Raw genomic sequence first — 24,232 nt, 5'->3', positions numbered from 1 at the left:
AAAATTTGTAGCAATTGAAAAATTGATATAATGTTAAACACAAAAAATTCACACACAATTTCTGCCACATGTCTGCCAATGTAACTACCACTTCATTACTCAACAATTTAAATTAACAACAGAAACTAAAAACAAAATGGATAAATTTATGAGTGAACAAGATTAATCAAATATTTTGCCAGGGACCAAAAACAAAAATTAGCACAAAATGAAGGATAAAAGTGATAATTAACTCTTAAGAAAATATATGAATGGACATATTCATGCATAAATTATTACTAATTTATTCTATTTTCTATTGTTTTAGAAATATTTTGTCAAGTCTTCTCTTGTACGAGTTATCTTTTGAAACATATGAATATGAATTGATGTTGAAGTGATTAATCAGATGTACTAAATTATATTAGTCAAACTTAATCATGAAATATTTATAGATAAACAATTTATATTATTTTATTTTAAATTCTTGCAAAATTATTGAATTAAGAGCAAGTGGTGTAGAAGTCTAATTTATTTTATACTGGATAAGTAATGTATTGTTATATTTATTTTTTGGGTGAATGCATATTGTTATATTTAGTGGATGTGTTACTGTTGCAAATTGCAATGCGACTTAATGTAGCAGGTCAACGTTCTATTAGTGTTCTTTAACACCATTAGGCTAATTGATGATGTCTACAACAAACAGATGGTTTTTAATAGCATGTCAACGGCTCAATGCAGTTTGAGTTTAGTGAAAGTGTTACACTAGTCTTTCATAATGTGTGTGATGAACTAAGGTTCAAAATTTAGAGTGATGTCCTTCTTTTAATGTGTGTTTCAAACAAAATTATTTTTAAAAAAACTCCATGAGAAACAAAAAAATCTTTAATATCTTAGGATTTTATAAAGTTTATGGTGCTTGTTTCTTCTTATTTCGTTCTTACCTTATTTTTTATACATGAAATTTGTATTCAATTTATTTTAAACAAGCTTTAAATAGGTTTTGGTCATGTAAGTTAGCATTTTTTTGTTTTTGGTTTTTTAGATTGACACTTGTTTAATTTTTGTTTCCTATAAGTTTGTGTTTTTTTTTTAATTTTAGTTTATTTAAGATTTTAATTTTTTTTATTTATAATCTTCATAAGTTTACATTTATAAAGACAAAAAATAAATAAAATATCTAACATGTACCAAATTGAAAAAACACAATCTTACATAATTAGAATTAAAAAAATAAATTTACAGAAACTAAATATAAAAAAATATTAAATTACAATAAAAAATATATTTAAGTCTTTAAATAATCAATATCTATCTAGTTACAAAAGAAAATTAATAATGAAAAAAACTTTCATTATAATATCAAGTTTAAAATTTATGTATTGGAAATGTAAAATGAAAGTTTTATACTTAAATTAATTTAAAAATAACTTTTAAATTAACCATTATAAAATTAATAATATTGATTTTTATTAGATGATAATGTATTAAAGTTTCATCATTTACAAAATTTTATTGAACCAATGATCACCGGGAAACAGTGCCTGGGATTTGGGAACACCGGTTTTCTCTAACTCGTGAAAAAAAAACGCAACAAACAGCAAAATGCTATATTCCACATAAAACGACGTCGTATACGTAATGTCAAACACTGCTTGTATATCTTTCCCTCTTTCTTAGTCTGCTGACGAAACTTGCAATTACGAACACAACAGTAACACTACCGCCGCAGAAGAGACCGAAACGCCGTCTTATTCATCTCCGAACACCGAATATGGAAGAAAGAGGAAACCAACACAAACACGAACAAGAAGAAGAAGAAGAAATCGTTTGCTTAGACGCGTCGTTCTTCGTCGATGACAAGTAATTCCCACCTTCTCGCTTTCTCTGCACCTCGTTCTCAAATTCACGATTCCGACGATTAATTTTTTTCTCTCTTTGGTTGAATTTGAAGTTACCAGCTGACGAAATTCACGTTCGGTTCGCAAGACATTCAGCTCTTCTGTCTGCATTCTGCTTCCAGTGAGTATTTATTTATTTATTTAGTTTTTAAGTTTTACAAAACAACACGTGCTTGATTATGGGTTGTACATTTCATATATATTTTTTATTTTTGGAGAAGAGTTTGATTAAAAGGTTGTATTTTTTTAGTTTTTGATTTGATTAGTAAATACGAGTAGGAATGTAGACTCGTGATAAAGGGAATGTGCATTTCAATGTTCTCATTCTTTGTGGAATCCTAATACTGATGCTAGTGTTTGTTTCTCATTCTTAATTCTTTATGGTCGTTATAACCGGGTTAATAAACCAGTAATGGTTATGAAAGTACGACTTTTTTTTTTTTGGTATAAATTTATAAGCAGCTGTATAAGAAGAAAATAGTAAGATATAATGAATGGGAAAAATGTGTCGTTAGTCCTTGAACTCTCAATTAAACAAGGTTTATTGTACTTTCATTTTGATAAATTTGGTCCTCAAACTTTAATAAATATGTAGATTTTGTCTCTTCTCTCTAAGATTCATCATGATTTTTTAAGTTGAGATATTAAATTCACATGTTTTTTTAAGTTGAGATATTAAATTCACATGTTTTTTAATGTTTAAGGACCAAATTCATGGATAAGACAATATAGGGACCTTGACTACGTTTGACCAAAAGTATGGGGACTAAAATATATTTTTCCCTATAATAAATTAAACTCTTGTCATAAGTTAAAATCAACTTATTAGTTTATATCAATTTATGCACTTCAATTTTGATAGAAACTCTCTCATTTAGCTTCTTTGGCGCATAAGCTGATTTTAACTTGTGGAAAAATTTAATTTATTTTATCTTATTTTTTTCTCATATGCTTCTAGAAAAGTTTATCCAGAGCTTAAATAAAAAATAAAGAAAAAAACCAAAACTAATTGTTGAAAAGTGGTGTTTTGAGAGGAACTGTGTGTACCAGTTATAGACTGCAACTTCTGTCTTATTTATTTATAGTGCGAATGATTGCAATCATAATCAATCAATGAGTATACAGGAACTAGCTAACAATTAGGAACCATCGCTGTTACAGTTGACTGACCATGCGTACTTACATGAGATCCATTATATAGGGGGAGTTGGAGTGACCACATCATTTATTGAGTCTCATTCTCACATGAATTTCAGTATTTCATTCTACAACAGATAATGTGTTCCTAGCATTTCTTTTCTTAAATAGATATACTGTAACACTGATTGGTCAATTCTGCATATATTCACAGTCATAGTTTGGGCATTTACTTTGTTTGGGTGGTATATTGTCTTGTGTGTTCAATCACATTTACTGACTTTTGTAACTTGGAATTTCTAGTAGGTAATTGGCAATGCTATGCATTTGCTGTATTGATTCCTCAAAAAGGAACTTTATTGTGCTTTGAGTTTGATATATGGCTATATGGCTTGTTGCTAAGTTTGAGTATGTGGTTAGCTCAATTAAATAATTTTCCATCTAGTTCTTTGCTAAAGCTATTATTCACTTGACAGGCTTAGGCTGTGACCTGTGAATGAAAACTGATTCTCTATGTAGTCTTTCAATGGAAGACAATAAACTAGGACATGCTTTTCATCTGCTAGAAAAGTTCTCTTGATCTGAAATTATAATAAACACCGCTTGGCAGAGCCCCAATCTAACTGGCCTATGGTTTTGAATTTTTATGAAATTGAATTAAGGCTTAAATATGTTTTTAATATTTGCAAATATGACGAACTTTTATGGTTCGTTTGATAGGAGAGAAAGTAGGAGGAAAGAAAATAGAGAAGAAAGAAAACATGACTTACGGAGTATTTTCTTATGTTTGATTGGAAAGAAAATGGGAGGAAAATGGAAGGATAAGTTGACTTTTAGAAACAAAAATTTAAAATTTTCCTTTCTTCTATTTTCTTTCCAATTCAAATTTTAAAATTTTCTTTCCTTCCTTATTTTCCTTCCATCTAACCAAACAGACCATTAGTTTAGTCCCTCAAAAACTTTTTGGTTGGTTTTGTTCCTTGTAAATTTATATATTTTTAAATGGTCTTTATCATCTCTCAATGATGACATGACATGCATCAAGACATGTCACACAACAACCACTCTGAGATGGCATGTGACGTGACAGTCTAGATGCATGCCATGCCATCAATAAATTGTGATAGGGAACCACTTTCAAAACTTTTAAGGATCAAAACCAATAAAAAAAATTGTAGGGACTAAAACCAAAATTCATCATATTTGCAAGGACTAACAACATATTAAACCTTAAATTAAATTGCATTTGAAAATCTATCTAGCCAAGAGACCCTTTACATTGCCATTCTTATTTTTTAAAGGGGGTTTGGTGTAGTAAATGGGTTAACCATTTGTGATTCAATCTTCAAAGAGTATACCAAATAGAACATTTAGATCATAACACTGTTTACACAAGTGGAGTCGAACTGTCTAACATGATGTAACAATACATAATTGGGAACTTAGAAGCTTCTGTATAAATGAGAGTGCAACACTTTTCTGTGTCCTTTTGATTGGTTCCTTTTTTGCTTTCTGTATCTTCTATTAGCTTTGGTTACAATGCTAATCATCTTTTGTATCAGCTGATTTTGATTTGACAGGGCAGCTGGTTTGGCCTGGAGCCATGTTGCTGAATGAGTATCTTTCAAAAAATGTTAACCTGCTTCAGGGTTGCACTGCCATTGAATTAGGTTCTGGTGTTGGTATGTATATCTTCACCTTTAAAAGTAAATACCATTTCTTATACTTAGATTCTTTGATGTTTGTAGGAGAAACAATGCATCCTTAAAATGTTCCTTGTTTTACAAATCAGCAATGCATCCTTTATCACCCGTTGCTCATGATTACCTTTTTAAGAAAATGAATTTCTTAAGTTATTTTATTATCTTCCAAAATCCAAAATATTACACGGTACCTAAACCTATCATGGTAGTCAAAATCAAATGATGAGTTGTAGGATCACCAATCACATGATACTCCTTTTCATTTGTTTGGGTGAGATATGCTGTGGAAATGGTGGGATTGGATTAAACAATACCACTATGCTGGCTGAGTTGCCCATATTTGAAACTGAAATCCAAATTCTAAAGATCTCAAAGCCCTACAACCTCTTCTGTCATTCATGGAATCCCTATTCTATGACCTGTGGGTTCTGTCCAGGATTGCTTGATCTCCAATCTGTGGGAACTTCCAGTTGTGGATGACAGACCTCTAGTGGTGCTTTGAGTCCTCAACTTTTTCTCTTCTCTTCTCCAATCTGCTTCTGCTTATGGTTCAGAATCTTGCTGGTTTATAGTTGCTGCTTCATCCTGTTTGTGTGCTTTGATCATCTGGTACAGACTTTGCTCAATGAACTGATTGTGAAATTGTGATCATGTGAAAATGTCATCTTTTAGGTTTGTGTGTGGTTGTCTTTTATTTACTGAGCTGTAAATTACTTGTAACTTGAGTTCTGACATTTTTTAATTGGAGTTTTAACTTTTAATTAAATTTTAGTTGTGTTATTATCATATTTAGGTTGTTTTAGTATACATACATATTACATAATACATGCACAAAATGTAGGTAGGTAGGATTTTTCACTTTTTGTATGATATCATTTTTTTATGTGTTTCTACCCCATCCCAATCCTTGGTAGGATCTCAATCTTGATTATGTTGATACTTGATACACTATCCTTATTTTTTATAATGTTACCCTGATGCTATGAATGGTTTGTGCTTTGATCCTAGGTATTACCGGAATACTTTGCAGCAGATTCTGCCATAAAGTTGTGATGACAGATCATAATGAAGAAGTGATCAAGGTAGTGTTGTGAAAATCTGTTCCTGTGACACATGGTTACGCATCCCTGGTTATCTGCTATATAGTTTAATTATATTGTCTCCTCTCAGATCTTAAAGAAAAACATAGAGCTGCATTCATGTCCTGAGAATATTACTTCTATTTCTCATGGTGAGTAAAAAACCTTCTAAAGGAAGAATGAAAGATACATGTTTGATCCACTGAAACTTACATTAATATCCATGCAGGATTAGTAGCAGAGAAACTAGAATGGGGGAACACTGATCAGATAAATGAAATATTACAAAAACATCCTGGAGGTTTCGACTTCATACTTGGAGCTGATATATATATCCTTTATGTATGGATTCCCACTGTTATCATACTTAACTAGCATAAATTCCAGAAAAAAAGGCAGCACAAGATATAGATAATACATAGATATCTGTTAAGCTAGTTATTCATATTTCTTACCCCAGCTGATAATCCCACCATCTGTATAGTTTATTTTCTAAATTCTACTAAATTTTTGTGTCTTATGTTTCTGAAGATGGAATTTTGTCTTCAGAACTGTAACAATACTTGGGCTGTGATGTTATATTCATTACTAACCATGCATCCATTTCAAGCTGTTTAACTCTTCTGATAATCAATTCCAAAGCCTTTGAAGGCACTGTTTGACCTCTTCACATTCTTCTTCACCTTCATCATAATTATAAATTTTTGCTAGTTGTGATTTCTTTCTTAAGTTTTCGTGTCATTATAGCTTTATGAGGACTGATTCCAGGTATTTAATGAAATCAATAAGATCAAATAACCGACTATGCAGATTTTTGTGATACTTGAAATTAAAATATGTTCATTTTATCAAAATTTTGTGTAATAGTATTTCAATATCACTGAAAAATTGATTTCATAATCCTTGACAATTCATAAGCTTTCAGCAGTCAAGCATACCTATGCTTTTTGATAGTGTTAAACAGCTCCTGCAGGCTAGGGAGGACAGAAAGTGCAAATTCATTCTAGCCTATATATCAAGAGCTAAGACGTATGCAACCTAGCTTGTTATTCTTCTATTTTATGTTTATTTTCTTGGTTTATTGAATATTCTTTGCTACCTCTTTTGTTCCATTGACAACACACTCATCTAAGAGATTGAATGAATCCAGTTTTTTGTCTTACACATTTTGTGTCTAAAATGTATTGTATCAGATAGCCTAGGGAATAGATATTAGGGGTGTGTTTAGTACCCTCAATATTAAAGGTGTGTTTAGTAGGATGGTATTGGGCTTTGGTAGGTCTGGTTTGGAGAAAAAGCTTTGGCCAATACTGTGGTGTGCGATCACTCATGTAATTTGGAAAAAAAGGAACCAATGCATATTCAACCATGATAATGTTAATTGGATTTCATTGGTGGAGGAGGTGAAGTTTGTATCATTGTCTTGGCTTCATTCATTGAGCACGGATGTTAACTACACCTTTGTCCAGTGGAGTAGTAATGTAAACGTTTGTCTGATTGGCTAAGGGGTTGTTTTGTGCATTAGAGCCTTCCTGGAAGCACTATCGGTCCACGTGACAGTGATAGGAATCTCCCCTGTTAGTTTTATTTACATACAACATATAGTTAAGGATGGGGGATATGCTGTAGAACTATATTTGGTGGGCATATTGTTTGGTTGTGAAGTGCAGGGGATATTAGACATGAGGTTACGTAGTATTTTTCTTTTTTGGGGGAAAATATATATTAACCTCATTGATCTGAGTTTTACACTTTCTGTAACACAATTTGGTACCCCTGGTACCTTTTTTTAATGAAAAAGAGTGTTTGCTGATTTAAAAAAAAGGCATGTTTAGTAAATATTCTTTGTTAAGTTAATATTCTTTGCTTCCTTTTTGTTTGATTGATAGCATACTCATCCCAGAGGTTGACTGATTCAGTTTTGCCTTTTGGATTTGACGTTTCTCAAATGTGAAGTATCAGTTAGCCTTAGGAAATAGCTAATAAGGGAGTGTTTAGATAAATCAAAAACAGGTTCAAAACTGATTTATGTGGTAACTAGATTTTTAAATCAGTGCAAATTTATGTTGTTTCTAGACTATCGAGTTTGTCTAAAATTTAGTTTTCAGCTATTTTCATTGCATGTACTGTTTTGTAAATTTTTGTGACTTGGTATTATCAAATAAGAATTGGTTCTTTTCAAAATTTGGCCACTGCTACAATTTTTATCAAACTGGAAAAGGTAAAAGAAGCATATCAGATTTTGAACTGCATTTGTGAACTTTTTAAAATCTTTTTCATGTCCAACCCAAAATTTGGAGGGGAATTAGTCTATTTTTTTTAAAAAATAAATATAAAAACTAACCTTTGACTTTTTGCTACTATTACACTTCTACCAGAGACTTCAAAATACCTTTGCGCAAACAAGTTCCATGAACTTTCTCTGTTCTCTTGTAACTTGTGATCGCAATTGTGAATTGCAGCTTCCCCTGCCTCCTACTTTATCCCCGGTTAAAGTTTCAATTTTCTTCCGAGCTCATACCTCAAATCCAACAAATTATTTACCACAAGCACTGCATTATCTGATTTTAGGATGTCATAGCTTATCTAGTCTCCATAAGCTATTGATTTGATTGAGATGATGATATAATTGGTCAAAAGTATAAGCATTGTTCTCACCTAATTAAAACTTTTCCCCTTGCAGCATGGATTCAATGATTCTTATTGAAGCTTCTAAGCTACAGATGCAGATGAAAGAAGTGCCTGGAACTCGGTGCACAGTTAAGAATCTTGAAGGAGTCATCTTTGTAGTTACTCTTGAGTAGAAACACTAAATATAGTTGAGTTTCCAGAAACAGACATTGCATGTGAGAAGGAAAACTATTGGGGTTAGCAATAGTTGGAATTTCTATTTCCATTCAAAGCTACTCCCTTGCTGACAACATGGTGTTGATGACTCAGGAAACCCATGGGGGAAGATAAAGAACATGCAAGAATGAGAACCTATCTTGTAGAGTTTATCTTCCAAAACATAATTCTCTATTTAAAGCATACATGACCAACCACAGAAGATTTTCTAGATAGATTTGGTTGGACTGAGTGGAGTCTATCATCCCAAAGGTAGTCTTTGGGAACTTTGAGGGTCAAGAAGAGAAATCAGGAATTCATTTTGTTAATCATAAAGTATTAATCACACATTTTCCACCTTATGATTTTCTCAATGAAATAATTAATTAATGTCTTACGGTGTGATTGGATGGGGGTATTTAAATCAAATAATTCATTTTGTTAAGGAAATTAAAATTCTTTTAGTGAAATGGCTTGTTTGGATAAAAATTTAAAATGAAATTGAAATACTATTATTTTTATTGATAATTTAATTAAATAAAATAAGTGAAATTCAAAATGCTTCCAAAAAATAGAAAATTTGAAATTCTTTTTTGGAGATGCTATTGCATGACTCTCACTCTCGTGACTATATGCTTGCAACCCTTGCTCTACTTTCTTGGTGGTTTAGAGTGCATTCTCACACTCTCTCACATGGTGGTTCAGGTGTTCTTATATTCTCTCGCGTGGTGGTTTAGAGTGCGTTCTCACACTCTTGTGTGACGGTTCACGCTCTCACTCTTATGGTGGTTCATATGTTGGTTTTGTATCTCTAATTTTTGTTATTTTGTGTTTCATTATTTATTTTGGTTGATTTTGTTTTTGATCTAGGGTTTGTTTTTTGATTTCGTGTTTGATTTTGTTTGTCTCTTCTCCATTCACCTCTCATCTTTTTATATGTTTGCAAGTGAGCACCATGTGTTTGTGAATATGTATGGAAGAGAAAGAGAGAAATAATCTCCAGGTTTTGCATTTGTAAAGTTAATTTGATAAATAAACAAATTATGGCTTTAACATTTGAACAAATAAAAAGTTCCATGCCTTATATTCTATGTTCTTCATTGACCCAATAAATCGTTCGTGTTAACTTGCTAGTACAAAATTAAGAAGAAAAAAAATAGGCAAGTGCAAACATGTGTGTCATTAGGTTCGATTTGTGTCATAGGATCCCACTGGTGTTGTTTTTGGCACGGTGCATAAGAAAGTACTAAAGCAACCATAATTTGCAAAAGCTTTAACCGTTGAATGTGCCATAGTACTTCGAAATGTATGTGTGTGCATTTAGTTTGAATATTATACTACTTAGTTATGTTTTTGTTTTCGTTTCTTTTTTGTTATGTGAAGTTTTAGTTTGCATATTACATTAAAAGATGTTGTGAAGTTATGATATTAAACTAATTCTTAGTTAGTGTATTTTGTAATTAATTATAGTTCCATTGTTTTAATGAAAAATTAAGTATGGATACACAGGTGTTTTCAAAGGACACTTGACTTACATGTCCTTATATGCAGGGTTAAATTTGATATCTCAGGTTTTTATTGATGACAGTTTGTATGATTATGCTGCTATGGATTAAGCGCTTCATGATTTATGTATGTCATATGTAATGTTAGAGTCGTGTATCGGTATATATTTAAAATGTAAGAAATGGTTATTATTTCCATCTTTTCTGCTAGTTAGGTTGTATTCAACGAGGATAAAATTAACAAGTTGCAACAAACATACGGCCCCACCCCGAATACAATTTTGTCGCCATGAGTCTATTTATGTCTGTAGCAACAAAACAGCCTTCCTGTTCCAGTTGCAACAAGAAAATGATGTTACACAAACATTGGTGTACGCTTTCGACTACCGTTAGAATACCATGTATATAGTTTTTAATTTATGGCCTTTTTTTTAAAGTATTAGTGTCTGACAACAATTTATATAGTTTTGAATTAATTACATTGATGATGCTGAGGTGCTATTTAAATGACTTCTTATGAAGAAGTTATCGACCATTTAGAATTTGTTGTAGTGCTAGAGCATTTTGGAAGTAAATGATGAGTGAATCAGGTGTTAAGGTCTGTGTCTTCAACAATGGCGACACCCTTTGTGGTGGAGCTGAAGGTATCACATTTAACAGCGATAACAAGAAGTGTATTATTGTTCAATTAGACATTACCATATCTGAACTGAAGCACATTGTTGATTCAATATTTTGCATCAAGGATGATGGATCTCCCTTGGGTGGTCAATTATCCGCTCACACATCCAACATGTACTATCGACGTCCTATTAGCATGAAGAATGGTGACAACCAATGAGTCATAAAGATGTCTGAAAGGTCATAGACTCACCACGCAAAAACAAGACTACCATTGATTGTTCAATTGTAGATATGATTATTTGAGCTTAGAATATGTTTTATATAATCAGAATCTTGTTCTATATAATTAGATATGATTATGATAACTTTTTTTAGAATTTTAGATTCTCTTGAGAAAATTTAACACTGTACCCTAGATTGTCGAATGGAAGGTCTGAGGTTAATTTGTCGACACATCTTTTAATTTATCAATCACTTAATATCTTAATTACACGCAGATTATCACATAGGTAAAAATATTAATGTTAACACAAAAGAATTAACGATAGAATAAATCTATCATTTTTTTTTACTTTTTTGAAAACTAAATTTTAATTTTTTATTTTTAAATAATCAAACGTAATAGTTAACACTTTTGGAGATTGAACTAAATATTTACTCTTCATCCCTTTTTTATCCAAAGATTATTACGGGGGAATTAACCCAGTTCTCCCTTATCATTTTTTGCAAACAGTTTGAAGGCATACCGTCTTGCTCAACAAATGTAATAAAAAGGGAAAATATTTTGTTTTTAAACGTGTAATTTGTCGACAAATACATTCTGAAAGATAAAAATATAAAATTTAGTCTTCGAATATGTAAAAAGTGCAACAAATATATGCAGGCGTTAACGTGTCCCCGTTAATAAAATAGTCAATGTGACTTTTGTCACTAAATGTGTAATTCGCTTATAAATGTGTTCTTGAAAGATGAAAATACAAAATTTAGTTTCCAAAAGTGTAAAAAATACAACAAATGTAGTTGACTGTTAACTTCTGTCCATCACCGTTAATAAAATAGTCAAGATGTGAAAGAATGAAATATGAGATATATTTATCTTTTAGGGTAATTTGAAAAAAAAATTGTAAGGATTGGTACGTGTTACAATTTTTATTTTGGTAAATTGATATAATGTTTATGTTGAATAATTTCTATTGTGATAGAAAAATTATAATTGATAATCAATATTATCTTTATTATTATATTAATTTTAAATTATATTTGTCAATGTATTTTTTAAGTGATTATTGTAATGTTATTTTAAGATTATATTTTACTCTTAAATTAAATAAAATTTCGGGCCTAACAAATTAGTCCAACAGATATATCCTGATATTTAGTTTCAATAAAAAAAAATTAATGACATTTTCATCCAATAATGATAACTTATTAACATTTTTTGTTCAATAAAACATACTAATACTTAGGTTAAAAATTATTGATATTTTTCTCCAACAAAAAATATTGATATTTTCGTTCAACAAAAAATAACTGACATTTACATCCAAGAATAATATCTTACTTACATTTTTTTGTTCAATCTAATAAGTATGACCACGTTGACAATTATTGGGATTAGGCTGACCATTATTACATTGACAAATTTATTTTTTATCATATAGACTATTTTATTAATAATCATAGACGAAAGATAACAGATAAATATATTTATTACATTTTTTTTACTTTTGAAACTAAATTTTATATTTTAATATCCGAGAGGAACATATTTATTAGTGAATGTGACGTGAGAAAAAAAAAATAACTATTTCCTCGTATATTAATTTGATTTTGCTTAGGTCCGTTTATTCCCTCCCTTCCGTATCTCAAACCCCTCTCATTCATTCATTTTGTATGAGTTTTTTCATGGAATCCCTACAATTCACACCACAGTCCTACCAACTCCAATTCCATTTCATGAACAAACTCTCTCCCAAATTCAAACCCACAATTTCCTCCATTCACTTCAGGACCTTTTGTGATTCTTCTTCTTCTCCTTCTACTACCCTCACCCAAACCCAGAATCCGAGTGACCCTCAAATCATAGTTCCTAACAGAAAGCGTAGGGTGAAGGCTTCTTCTGATACCCAATTCAAAGAGAATTGGTTGGCTTCACTCTCTTACCCTTTTCCAGAAAAGACGCATCTTTTGAGTGGAGAGCATGAACCGACCCACCAAAATGATGGCTCTAAATGGGTCCTTGGAATTGATCCAGATGTCTCTGGCGCTGTTGCACTCTTGAAAACACACGGTTCTGTTTGTTCAGCTCAGGTACCGTGCTTCTTTTTGTCTCTGCTGGCTAAAGTTCTTTCCTTTTCTGTCCTTTGTTACATTACATGGTTTGGTTGCGGTTTCATTGTCCTTGATATTGTGGGAAATTGTGGTCAATCTGGCTGCAATTGTGGTCGTGGTGACCCAAAAAGCTTGATACTGCAGCTGAAATTGCGGTTGAAGACTGTTTTTTTAAAACGTTGGCATTAATTATCAATAGTGAGAAATTTTAGTGGGAAAAAAATGAAAATTTTAGAGGTGCTACTTGTGGTCGTGGTCATGGTTTTGCTGCAATCCTTGATATTGTAGGAAATTGCCAAATGCCAACCAATTCGGCTGCAACTGTGGTTGCCAAGACCCTGAAAACCTTGATGCTGGTTGCGGACCTTATTTTGAAACCTTGGCATTACTTTATGAGTAGTGAGAAACTTTAGGTAGGACAAAAAAGAAATTTTCAAGTGCTACGTTTGTGCAGCACAAGGGTTTTTGTCTGGAGATTTGTTGGGGTTGGGTGTGGTTTAGGATGTGCTGATATGGGTTTTGTATGGTTTTGAATGGGCATGGAGGAACTGTATTTTATGGGTAAGGTTAGGTTCTGAATGTGGCTGTTTTGACATAGAAGGATTGTGGTTTTGTCAAATTTGGTTAACTACGGGCATTGTGTTTATGACAGTGAATGGAAGGTTGTGGAGTAAAAGCAGTGTTAATGGATATCAATAATGTCATCTAGACCCTACATGCTGTGTTCTTCTTGTTGTGCTGGTAGATACTGTTGCCTCTTGACCAGTAGAGGATTGGATTTAGATGGAATAAGTCTGCTTGTAGATGATTTGCTTTCATGTTTATGGTGTTTGTAACATGTGTCTTGTTATGCTATTTACTTGTTTAATTGTAAGTTTCATTGAGGAAGAGGATATTCATCTAAAAGGAATAAGTGAGTTCCAATGGGGGTAGTACACTAGATTTTTATTGGTGCAGTTTAGCTAAAATGGTTGCAGATTCTGGATGAGGATTGATCTCAATAGTAAATTGTATTCCTTTCCACTTTTGTGAAGTGGTTTGGCATTAGATCCTCTAGGCCCTTGATTCTTATTTTAAAATCAGCTACTAGATTATGTTCAGAATATTGTCTCCATATTTCAAAAAGATGTTATTATATCATTACTCCAGCATATGCAGGTATTTGACTCTCCTCATGTGAAAATACTTGTCGGCAAGAACAAGAGGACCCGAAGACGCTTAGATGCCAAGTCTGTTGTTGAGTTGGTTTGTGGTTTCGATGCTCCAATTGGTATACTGTATTTCTCTATTTTTATCTCTACATTAATGTGCAGACCTTTTTTTTTCTAAACTTCCTCATTTGGGCTTTGTGCTCCAACTAGCTATTTGCTTCTATTTATACAAATGGTGGAAAATGAATAATTTTAGAATTTGGTTTAATTATCTGTTTTGACATTTTGTAATAGCTGTTAGTCTTCATGGTAAAGTTCTTGATTTCTTATATTTTCCATTTTCTTATTATTTAAGATTATTATGACATGTTTAGACTTATGATCTTGTAAGAATCTTATTATGATCTGTTGAGATTGTGATTATCATATACTGAGGCAAGGCTATTGTTAGGCCCATTTTGCAAGTATATTGGAGAAAAGGAAGGAAAAATACTGAAGGGAGAGTGGGAAAGGAAAATGGGCCCAAAGCCAATGTGGGTTGATTATGGAAGCTGAGGTGGAGTTTGAAAAAGGGAAAGATAGAGTTGTAATGAATGTACAGATGGCAAGCAAGAAGAGGGAGAATGATGTGCAGAAATCATGGAAGGAATATAAGTGGGAAAATAACAGAATGTGGGGGGAGGAGTTGAAGGATGGTGGGTATTTGGGTGAGCTGAGGGGTATCTCTCTCGGTCTTAAGGTTATTTGTGGTGTTCCTATTTTCTGCCATTTCTGTTTTTACGTTGTAAGGAACTTAGCTCCATTCCATCACTGTTCTTTTCAGATTTCAGTCTTGTTTCTACTCCATTTTGAGAAATATATCAATACACCATTCAGTTTCCTATTCTATTGTTCAACCTTAACAGCTAGTCAGCTACAGACTTGATTAACTATATGAGTCTTTACGTACTTGTGTGCGTGATTAATATTTTATTGATCAATTTCTTTAATGAAAAATGTTGATTGAAAGGAAACTGTGGGTGGACATAAAATAGTTAAAAAATAAAAAACAGGGAAATCAATAGTATTTAGAATTTCTAATGCATTAATGTTGTATTTACTACTCTCCACTTGACTGTCATCAGTTTTGAGAAGACTTGTTGATGTTGAGACTTGAGACTGTGAAAGATTGTTGTAGATTATGTTTTGATTATATTTGTTTGTTATTATGGCTGTAAAGATTTATATTTTAGGAAGGATTATTGTATCTTAGGAAAGTATGCTGTTGTTAGGATATACGGAGGAGGGAAAGTTAGTTAAGATAGCTAGACTATTAATGAGTTAATTAGGTGGTTAGAGGGGTTTATTAGATATAAATAGGGGAAGAAGGATAGGAGAAAGACAGATCTGTATCATTTTGTAAATTGAGCATTAGCTTTTTGTGAAAGGAGAAACCATTGGAGGGAAGTTTTCTCTCCTATTTTCTTTTCTTTTCTTACTAGTCAATATCTTTCTCTCTCAAAAAACAGAAAAACAATTGGTCCGACTTGCCGGATCTTCAAGGGAGAGCTAGTGTTAGAGATGGAGGAAGCACGGGTTAAGGGGGAGCTGCCAGCATTCGTGGGGGTCCGGGGAAGACCCAATTGGGTGGATTGCTAGGGCTGAAAATTTCTTTGAGGTACAAGAAATTCCTTCATTCCATAAGCTGCAATATGTATTCATGAGCATGGAGGGTGTTGCAATGCATTGGTTCTACATTTGGAGCCAAAAGATCCCGGATTCAGATTGGGAGTCATTTTCCACAACTTGATCAAAAGATTCGGAGATAGCTATGGTAGCCATTTCTTTGACAGATTGACTACCTTGAAGCAAGAAGAGCAAATTGAGACAAAAACCCGCATTGAAAAAAAAAGGAGATTTCCACAATGTTCTTGAAATAGAGGACCAACATTTCCTAGCTGAGACACACATGTTGCGCAAGATATTGAATGAAGTGGCTGATTACGAAAACAGCATGGATGGAAGTGGGTCTGATTGCTGTGAAGCAGAGTCTAGTCCTTGGACAGCAAAGGTGGAACTACCCACCTTTGATGGAGGCACAAAATGGGGAACTAACTTGAAGGGTAGCAATTTTGAGAGTGATGGTGACCGATTGCAATTCTTGAAATAAAATAAAAAAACAGAAGAAAAGAAGGTTCAATAATCAAGAACCACACTCTTTGTGGTGGAGAAGAAACCAAAAATGATGAAACAAAGTTAGCTAGAGAAACAAAGATTGAAAAAGTTATGATGGACGGAGAAGTTGATCCATTGATGAAGAGGGAGACAGCCAAGGAAAATAGAGTGAAGAATGAGGGCTGCGAAGAGGATTTTCTTGATAATCCAATAACAGAGTTGATCAAGATGGAAGTTGAAGGTGGAGATGCAACCAAGCCTCATTGTTTTCAATATTCAGATTTCCATAAAAAAGTTGTTATGATGAAACAAAAATCATTGTTGGACCCAGATTCGATCATGAAGGTGGTTGGAACATCAACGGTGTTGGAATCTTGGAATTTCAACTTGCTGGGTGAGCCTTTTGCGTTAAACTTTGTTGCATCTATGACTGACAGCTTAGCAGTGAAGCTAAGGTAGAAAGAATGTACTGAGGCAGCCATGGTGATTAAAGTTATATGGAATCCACCCTTGTCCAACCCACCACTGAAGCCGCCAGACCTGAGTTTGCATGCAGTGGCCAGTGGGTTCACAGTTGATCTCCAATGGAGGGAGGCACATCCTATTTGAATAAATGATTCGGTTTTGAAGGATGAGAGAGTTTTGGAATTCTACAAAGTGGGTCCAATTTTTTACATATTGGGTTAGGCCCAAATTGACTGTAGAAATGAGATTCATAAAAGAGGAGCAGAAACTTGAAGTTCAAACTGGGTGGCAAGATTTATACCGTTAAACTTGGATGCCTGTGTAGCTGATAACATGATAATAGAGAAGAGGTGGAAAAAAATTGCAGCATCACCTATGGAGGTCCAGATTAATCAGAATTTGCTTTCATCCCGACCTCTATCGAAGCCACCAAACTCAACCCCTGCATGAAAGGACAGTGGGTCATTCCCAGCTAAGCTACAATGAGTGCAATTGGCTTCCAGCATCGGGGAAAACTTGAAGTGTGTCATTTCAGTGTGCAATTCCAGTTTTTAAATTTCAACCTTGAGGACAAGGTTGATCTTTAGGAGGGGTGTATTGTTAGGATATAAGGAGAAGCAAAAGTTAGTTAAGATAACTAGACTATTGATGAGTTAGTTAGAGGGGTTTATTAGATATAAATAGGGGAGGAAGAAGGATAGGAGGAACATAGATTTGTATCATTTTGTAAATTGAGCATTGACACTTTGTGAAAGGAGAAATTCTTTGTGAAGGGGAAACCCTTGGAGGAGAGTTTTCTCTCATATTTTTTGTTTTTTTCTTACTAGTCAATAAAATTCTTTCTTTTCTTTCTCATTTCAATTCTTGGTTCCTAACTGCTGTATCATAGGAAGTCTGATTGATTTCTACTAGATTTAGGATAATCCTTTCCTCTTTCTCTTGTTCATTGCTTATCACTGTTTTGCATCAAGTCAATAATAATCACAGAATATTCCATTTTCCTCTCTGTTTTTTTCTAATTTCTAGTAGATCTAATGTAAAAAGTCATAAGTTCATCTTTTACATTTGAACAGTTGAATTGATATTTGTGATTTCTCCTGTGTATTATCTGATAATACTATTGGATGAAGTATCAATTGATGGTAATCCATACTTCCTTTGCTTGTCCCCTATCACATTTCTGAATCTGCTGGTTTGTTATTTAGCATTTCTGAGATAATGATGCTTACTTATTCTTTTCTATCCTTGGCAATGTAATTTATAGACTCAGTACCAATTCTGCAATTTGCTACAGTAAATTTTGAATTATTGTTTTGCTCTTTTCATATTTCTTTTGAAGGTTGACACTATTTATGGTTGGCTATTAGCAAATTGACTCTTGATTTCATCAGGAACCACTGCATTTATAGAGCAGTCACTCCCTTATCCGCAAGATGGGAAGCAGGTTGGTATGCTTGCTCAAAGTAGAACATATTTTGAAGTTTTCTAAAAACTTCAAGATGTTTCGGTTTGTTAAAAACTCTTTTGTACTTTTGGTTGTCATAATTGTTATTTAATTACTCCATCAACTCCTATTTATAAGACCCAAATAAAAGTAGTGCTTGTTCCTTTTTATAAGACCCAATCCTTATTGCCCTTGCATTAATTATTTTTAGACTAAAACACCCCTAATTAATTGTATACCATAGAAGAGAGAGAATATTCTATACCATAGAAAAGAAGAGAGAGAAGAGTGTTAATGACAAGGGTGGTTTTGGAAAAAGCTATAAATTTAAGACAAATTTGTTGCTATCAACTAAATTAACCATTTTCCTTAATCTTGATGAATCAGGCAATTCAGTAATTGGGTCTTATAAATAGGAAGAGAGGGAGTATATGTTACAATTGTATAGAGTTAGAGACAACTCTGTCTTTAGGCTGTCATTACTATTTAATTGGATGTTGCAATTTCATTGAGAAAATCTTAGGAATTTATTTCCTTTCCTGTTAATCTGCTGTAAATATCTGTAACATCTCCTGAAATTTCTATGCTGTAACCTCTCCAGACCAGTTTTTTCCCAAACAGTATTTCTAATTATTTCTGATATGGTTTTGTGATTTCTGACAGACATAATTGACATGATTCTTAATCAACTTCTCAGTCACTGTTGGGAAGAAAATTCTGCCTAAAGAGTCTGTGAGTTTAAAATGCTTTTCCTTCCGAGCTCGACCAAAACATTTTCCTTGAGTAGCAGCAAAATTAATTGCTCAAATCTTCACTGTAATCGGACTAGAATGAGATGGTTGTCATTAGGGTGGTGTCTACATTCAGTGTATGTTGGGAGTGCTGGGATATTGGCTGTTGTCAAGTAATACTAGACTACCTACTTATTAACATGAGTAGTCTAATATCTAATAGTCTATTCTTTTCTGATAGAGACCCATTTTTAACAGGGGAGGAAGAGCAGCATTTTCCTAGTTAACGTACTTGTGGGGACTTCTGAGGTTTGACAAGAATTGTGCTAATCAAGTTTAAGTGAAGTTCATATGCTTGCTAATAATGACTGAAAGATCCGGAAATTGGCAATAGTTTTTACTTTTTAATGTTTAAACTTTTTAGGTTAGGTGATTTTTCTTCAATGAAATGCATGTAGTTTGCTTTGTTCTATGATTTATTTTTCAGTTTTGAATTTTGATCTTTTGATCATAGTTTTAATTTTGAACTTTTGATCATAGTTTTAATTTTGTTGTATTAATATTTTGAAAAGTGTTTTAATTTTATTTATGTCATATTAATATTTTGTCTCTCCATCTTTTTGCATTCAAGGGCTGGTGGAGTGGAGGATTTGGGTATGGGCTGTGGATTGGCATCTTAGTTGCCTCAGGATTTTCTGTTATTCCAGTGCCATCGTTTACTTGGAAAGCAAAATTTGAACTCTCTGGAAACGGGACTACAAAGGTTGGTTTGGTCCCAACTGTACAGATTAGAGCGGATGCTTACTAATTATCATGCACAATTTTTCTCAGTTTCAAGGTTTCTTTATTTATTTCCAAAAATGTGATGTTAGTTTTCATGGAAGAAAGAAAAAATATTGTCAGTTGAAACTAATAATATTTAAGCAAGTACTTAACATTTTGCATACTATGCTTCTTAGAATTTGGGCTTAGGGCCTAACTCAACCCAAAATTTGGCTTGTTTGTAAGGTGAGAACTGGTCAAGCCTTACAAGGACTACATTGGCCAAATCTCTAATCAATATGGGATCTCCACACTCTTTTTGGCTTTCCTTTAATTTTAGTCACTACCCCTGCTGTTTGCAGCTTTTCCATCCACCATCCGCTCAAATCTTATCCACCGAGTCATAATCTGATCTGTCTTACCATGTCATCTATGGCCTATCCCTGCAAGTTTCTCCATTCACAGTCATCAGAGTCTTCATAAGACTACACACATTATTTGTCTCTGGTTTCCCTTGCCATTGCATGTGCTCTGTCCACTGCCTTCAGTCCTGTTGAGTTTGCTAGCCTCCCCTGGTCTGATTTTGATGACCACTTGTAATTTGCGAGTTCCTTTTTTGATTCATCTCTTGAATATTTTTTACTATTGTTCTCACTGGTGTTGCCTTCTTGTTGTCAGCTCTTTTATGCTGCTGGTTCTATTGTTTGTTTGTGGGCAAATGCTGTTGTTTGGGTCTTATGGGAGCCTTGGTTTTTGGCAGCATGTTAGAGGTTCTTTGTAGTCACAACTGGCAAACTCACTTCCTTTTTCCTTTTAAGACACATGATTCTAGTTTTGAGGGAGAGAAAGGAGAAAGGTGTCTAGCCTTGTCTTTTGTCCCAGACACTACCTTAGTCTATCTCAAAGCACTTTGGTCCCATGGCAGTCCCAGTGAATCATCCTTTGCCCTGCGGTCATTCTAGGGATTCAGACCAGAAGCCCCAGAAAATTGTCTTGGCCACATTGGTCTTTGTCTCAATCAATAGATCTGACCTCAGCATTTGTTTTTATCTCAGATGTGATCTTGCCCCAACTTTTGTACTAATTTTAGTCTGACCCTATCCGAATCTCCCTGATGTCTTCAGCTTTTCGTCTCAGAGTTTCCTTGTCTTTTGGATGGAGTCCACATTATTGCAAAAAGATAAAAAGAAAAGGGGTTTATTTGTAATAAGCTTAAAACTTCGTAAGCTTTAGATTGAGGGTGTGTTAAATTATATGAAAATAACTTATCATATCTTAGAATATCATAGATTATTCTTTTTTCAAGTTAGCTAGGATTTTTATTAATGAAAATAAAGGTTAGTGCTCTAGGTTTTTTGAACATATCAAATAATAGATCAACACATTGTAATACATCTCAGTTAATATGAATTCAATGATACATGAGGAGTGCTAGTAACACTCTAACACACTCCTTTTAACACACTCTATTATTGGTTAAAAATTATTGAAAACTACAAATCCATGAGAGACTCGTTAAACAAGAAATGAGTCCAACAAAAATTTGAAATTTCCAATAAATTTTAGCCAATAGTAGATAGTTTGTTCAAAAGAGTTTTTTTAACATTTCTCATATTTCAGTAACTTTTCCTCCCTCTACCTAAAACCCAAAAATTTCAACGTATACTATCTCTCAACATCCTTAAAGGAAATTTGAGCATTTACTGTATATTCTGCAATGCTTTCTCTACATGGTATTTCCTAAATATTGTTGACTCTTCTTGGTTTTTAATAGCTTTTGGACATTTTATACTGCAGGATGATAGCAGGAGAATTGCATCTACATTATTTCCTTCAATGACTTCCATGCTAAGTAGGAAAAAAGATCATGGTACTTCTCTTGTTTTGCATGTTATTTAATTGACTACCATGTTATTTGATCATAAATTATCTTCAAAATGTACTAGAATGGGAATGCTAATGCCTAATGAAACTAATCCAAATGCTAGAAATCGTAAGCTGCTTTTACACATTTTAAAATTTCGCTGTTAAAATTTTAAAGATCCTACAATTTATCAAAGGGCTTGTAGTCCAGTACTATATGATGTATTAAATCACTGGAAAGGTTCCTCCAGTGTCATGTTATTGTGGATCATATTGCAGCTTTTGATTGGATTCCTTTTATTTGGGGAGAGGGCAGCTACAAATTTTTTATTTTATTTAGGTAAATTGTGTTGATTGCGAACCCAAAAAAGCTATAGTTTGTAGTAGAAACTATTAGTGTTAGTAGTCACTCCCTGTCCATAAACAAATGACATTTGATCCTTGGTAGCATTAACTTCAACAAATTTATTTCTTTTCTACTACAAAGTTGTGGAATTCCCACTTATCCAAAAGCTTATCCAATGAATGAATGGTCTTTCGTGCTTGTGCCCGCATATATAGTAATATATTCTTCATCAGATAAATGATAGGAAAACACTTTGACATTTTATTTTGAACACTATAATAAGCTAAGATTTTATGTTGACCCTACTAATAAACAGTGAACCTTCCTGGGTTATTTTTAGTCCCCACTCCCCAATATGATATGTCACCCAATAATATAAAGTGTTGAAAGGTGTATCAGAATGTGTTTTAGGCATTTCTCTTATTCATTATTGAACTTAAGAGCTTTATTACCCAATTCAAGGATCCATTAATCTGGAACCCCTTGATTTCATATAATTTAAGCCAATACATGGTTCTGTTATCTATTCAGATTACTTATATTATAAGATTTCAAACATCCATTGAGCCCTAGTAGTAGGTTTTCTTCTAAATGCACTCTCCATTTCTGAAATTTTGTTGAAAAAGAGTGTGTTCGTGGTGATTGGTTCCTGTTTGTTACTATACACCTTTTGAACGTGCTTTGGTTTTAATGAATTTGTAATGTTTCAGGAAGGGCAGAGGCTTTACTAATTGCAGCATATGGGCAAGACCAAAACAAAACCTTGAAACCTTCTTGTTGTGACACCATCCTCGACAATTTAGAAAACTGAAAATTCGCATATTTAAGAGCTTCAGCCCCTCCCTTCTCTTTCCATGTAATTTGGCTACCATTTGTAATTGTTCTAAATAGTAATAGTATTGTGAACTTTATTTTAGTTATTTTTTTTGGTAGTTAGGCAAGGGAAGTCTACGGACTCAGAACACTCAAGGATTAATCTTTTTTTTTTTTATCTGTGAAAATCATACAGTTTATTCATTTTGATGTCTACATATATATTATAAAATATATCCATATTTTATTTAGTTATAATTCACAAATTCTCTTCATGTAATATTTTATATGAGATTTGTTAAAATTACATAATTGATTCATTAAATATATTTATATTGCAAAATAGTTTTAAATAATTTCTTTGCTAACATCATAAATAAAATATTTTTAATTATTTCATGCATTGCATAAATATATTGTATTAAAGAAAATTAAAATTGTTCGGCAATAATAAACATTGTAAAAAAATATTTTTTAAAAAATTATATAATGTAATTTATACAATTTCATTTTATATTTTATCTTATTTTTTTATATTATTACATATTAATCTGTTTATATTTTCTGTGATTAAAAATGAAGTTAAAATTAAAATAAATTGCGCACATTGCACATGTAGAAAACTAGTTAGTTAATTACAATCATTTTATCATCTATTCTATAAGCACCAATCACCATTATATATGTACCAAAAAAACACCTATAAACATTATAGAACTCGACATTCTTCCCCTAGAGAAGTTCACAAATAAATTCAAATTAACTAGGCCATAATTGATAGATCTTTTCTTGAGCAGAAATTTCAGCTTTTTATTTTCGTCACAATGCATTACATATTTACATATATTAGGGAATAGTTGCACAACAATTATCACAGCATCCATGCTCTTCATTTCTAGGGCAACTTTTCTGGACTGGTTTTTTCAAAGAGATGTTTTGGAAATCCTTAATTGAGCAGGTTTAGTCATTCCGTATGATCACGAATAGACTTAACAAAATTTGTGGGGAGCTTGGAAATCAATTTGGACATGGGCAGAAATGTTTAAATGTCATGGATTTTGTTTTGGCCCGTAGATGAAGTTGATAATTCTCAAGGAGATGTTTTTTTAAAGCACTAAATTAAGTAGCATTTAAAAGATTGTAAGAATCTAAATAGAACCAGAAAGTTGTAAAGTCATATTCAAGTGTTAAAAATATGTAGAAGAATTGTAAGCATTGGTACAAGTAAACTTCACTGGGAAATTATGACAAGTAGCACTGTTTTCAAATCTAGAATCCCGAGCTTATATATTAAAGCTAAAGCCTCCTAAGGATATGCTGCAACTTGAAGGTGTACGTTTCAAAACCTAATCAACACAATGAAGAATTTTATCTGCTCATGATGCTATAACTGTCTCATCATTCATAACAATTAT

At 32.8% G+C, this 24,232-nt stretch overlaps 2 protein-coding genes across 3 annotated transcripts; both read left to right on the top strand.

The window, feature by feature from the left end:
• The first annotated feature begins 1,616 nt into the window (after positions 1–1,616).
• LOC114422610 (protein N-lysine methyltransferase METTL21A) lies at positions 1,617–9,029 on the top strand. Its single transcript, XM_028389057.1, has 8 exons — positions 1,617–1,845; positions 1,937–2,004; positions 4,583–4,702; positions 5,732–5,805; positions 5,894–5,954; positions 6,032–6,133; positions 6,720–6,831; positions 8,486–9,029. The coding sequence occupies exons 1-8, from the start codon at positions 1,757–1,759 to the stop codon at positions 8,604–8,606; spliced, it is 747 nt and encodes a 248-aa protein (XP_028244858.1). The 5' UTR covers positions 1,617–1,756; the 3' UTR covers positions 8,607–9,029.
• Positions 9,030–12,586: 3,557 nt separating this feature from the next.
• On the top strand, positions 12,587–23,075 carry LOC114422003 (Holliday junction resolvase MOC1, chloroplastic-like). 2 transcript variants are annotated; one of them, XM_028388168.1, is made up of 6 exons: positions 12,587–13,067; positions 14,247–14,358; positions 18,250–18,302; positions 19,665–19,796; positions 21,593–21,665; positions 22,715–23,075. In XM_028388168.1, the coding sequence occupies exons 1-6, from the start codon at positions 12,651–12,653 to the stop codon at positions 22,813–22,815; spliced, it is 888 nt and encodes a 295-aa protein (XP_028243969.1). In that variant the 5' UTR covers positions 12,587–12,650; the 3' UTR covers positions 22,816–23,075. The 2 variants fall into 2 exon arrangements, with proteins under 2 accessions (XP_028243969.1, XP_028243968.1); XM_028388167.1 differs by having other exon boundaries at positions 14,238–14,358.
• Positions 23,076–24,232: the final 1,157 nt, after the last annotated feature.

Source organism: Glycine soja, chromosome 8 (assembly GCF_004193775.1).
Source record: "Glycine soja cultivar W05 chromosome 8, ASM419377v2, whole genome shotgun sequence".
Lineage (NCBI taxonomy): Eukaryota > Viridiplantae > Streptophyta > Magnoliopsida > Fabales > Fabaceae > Glycine > Glycine soja.
This window is presented reverse-complemented; position numbering and strand designations above follow the sequence as displayed.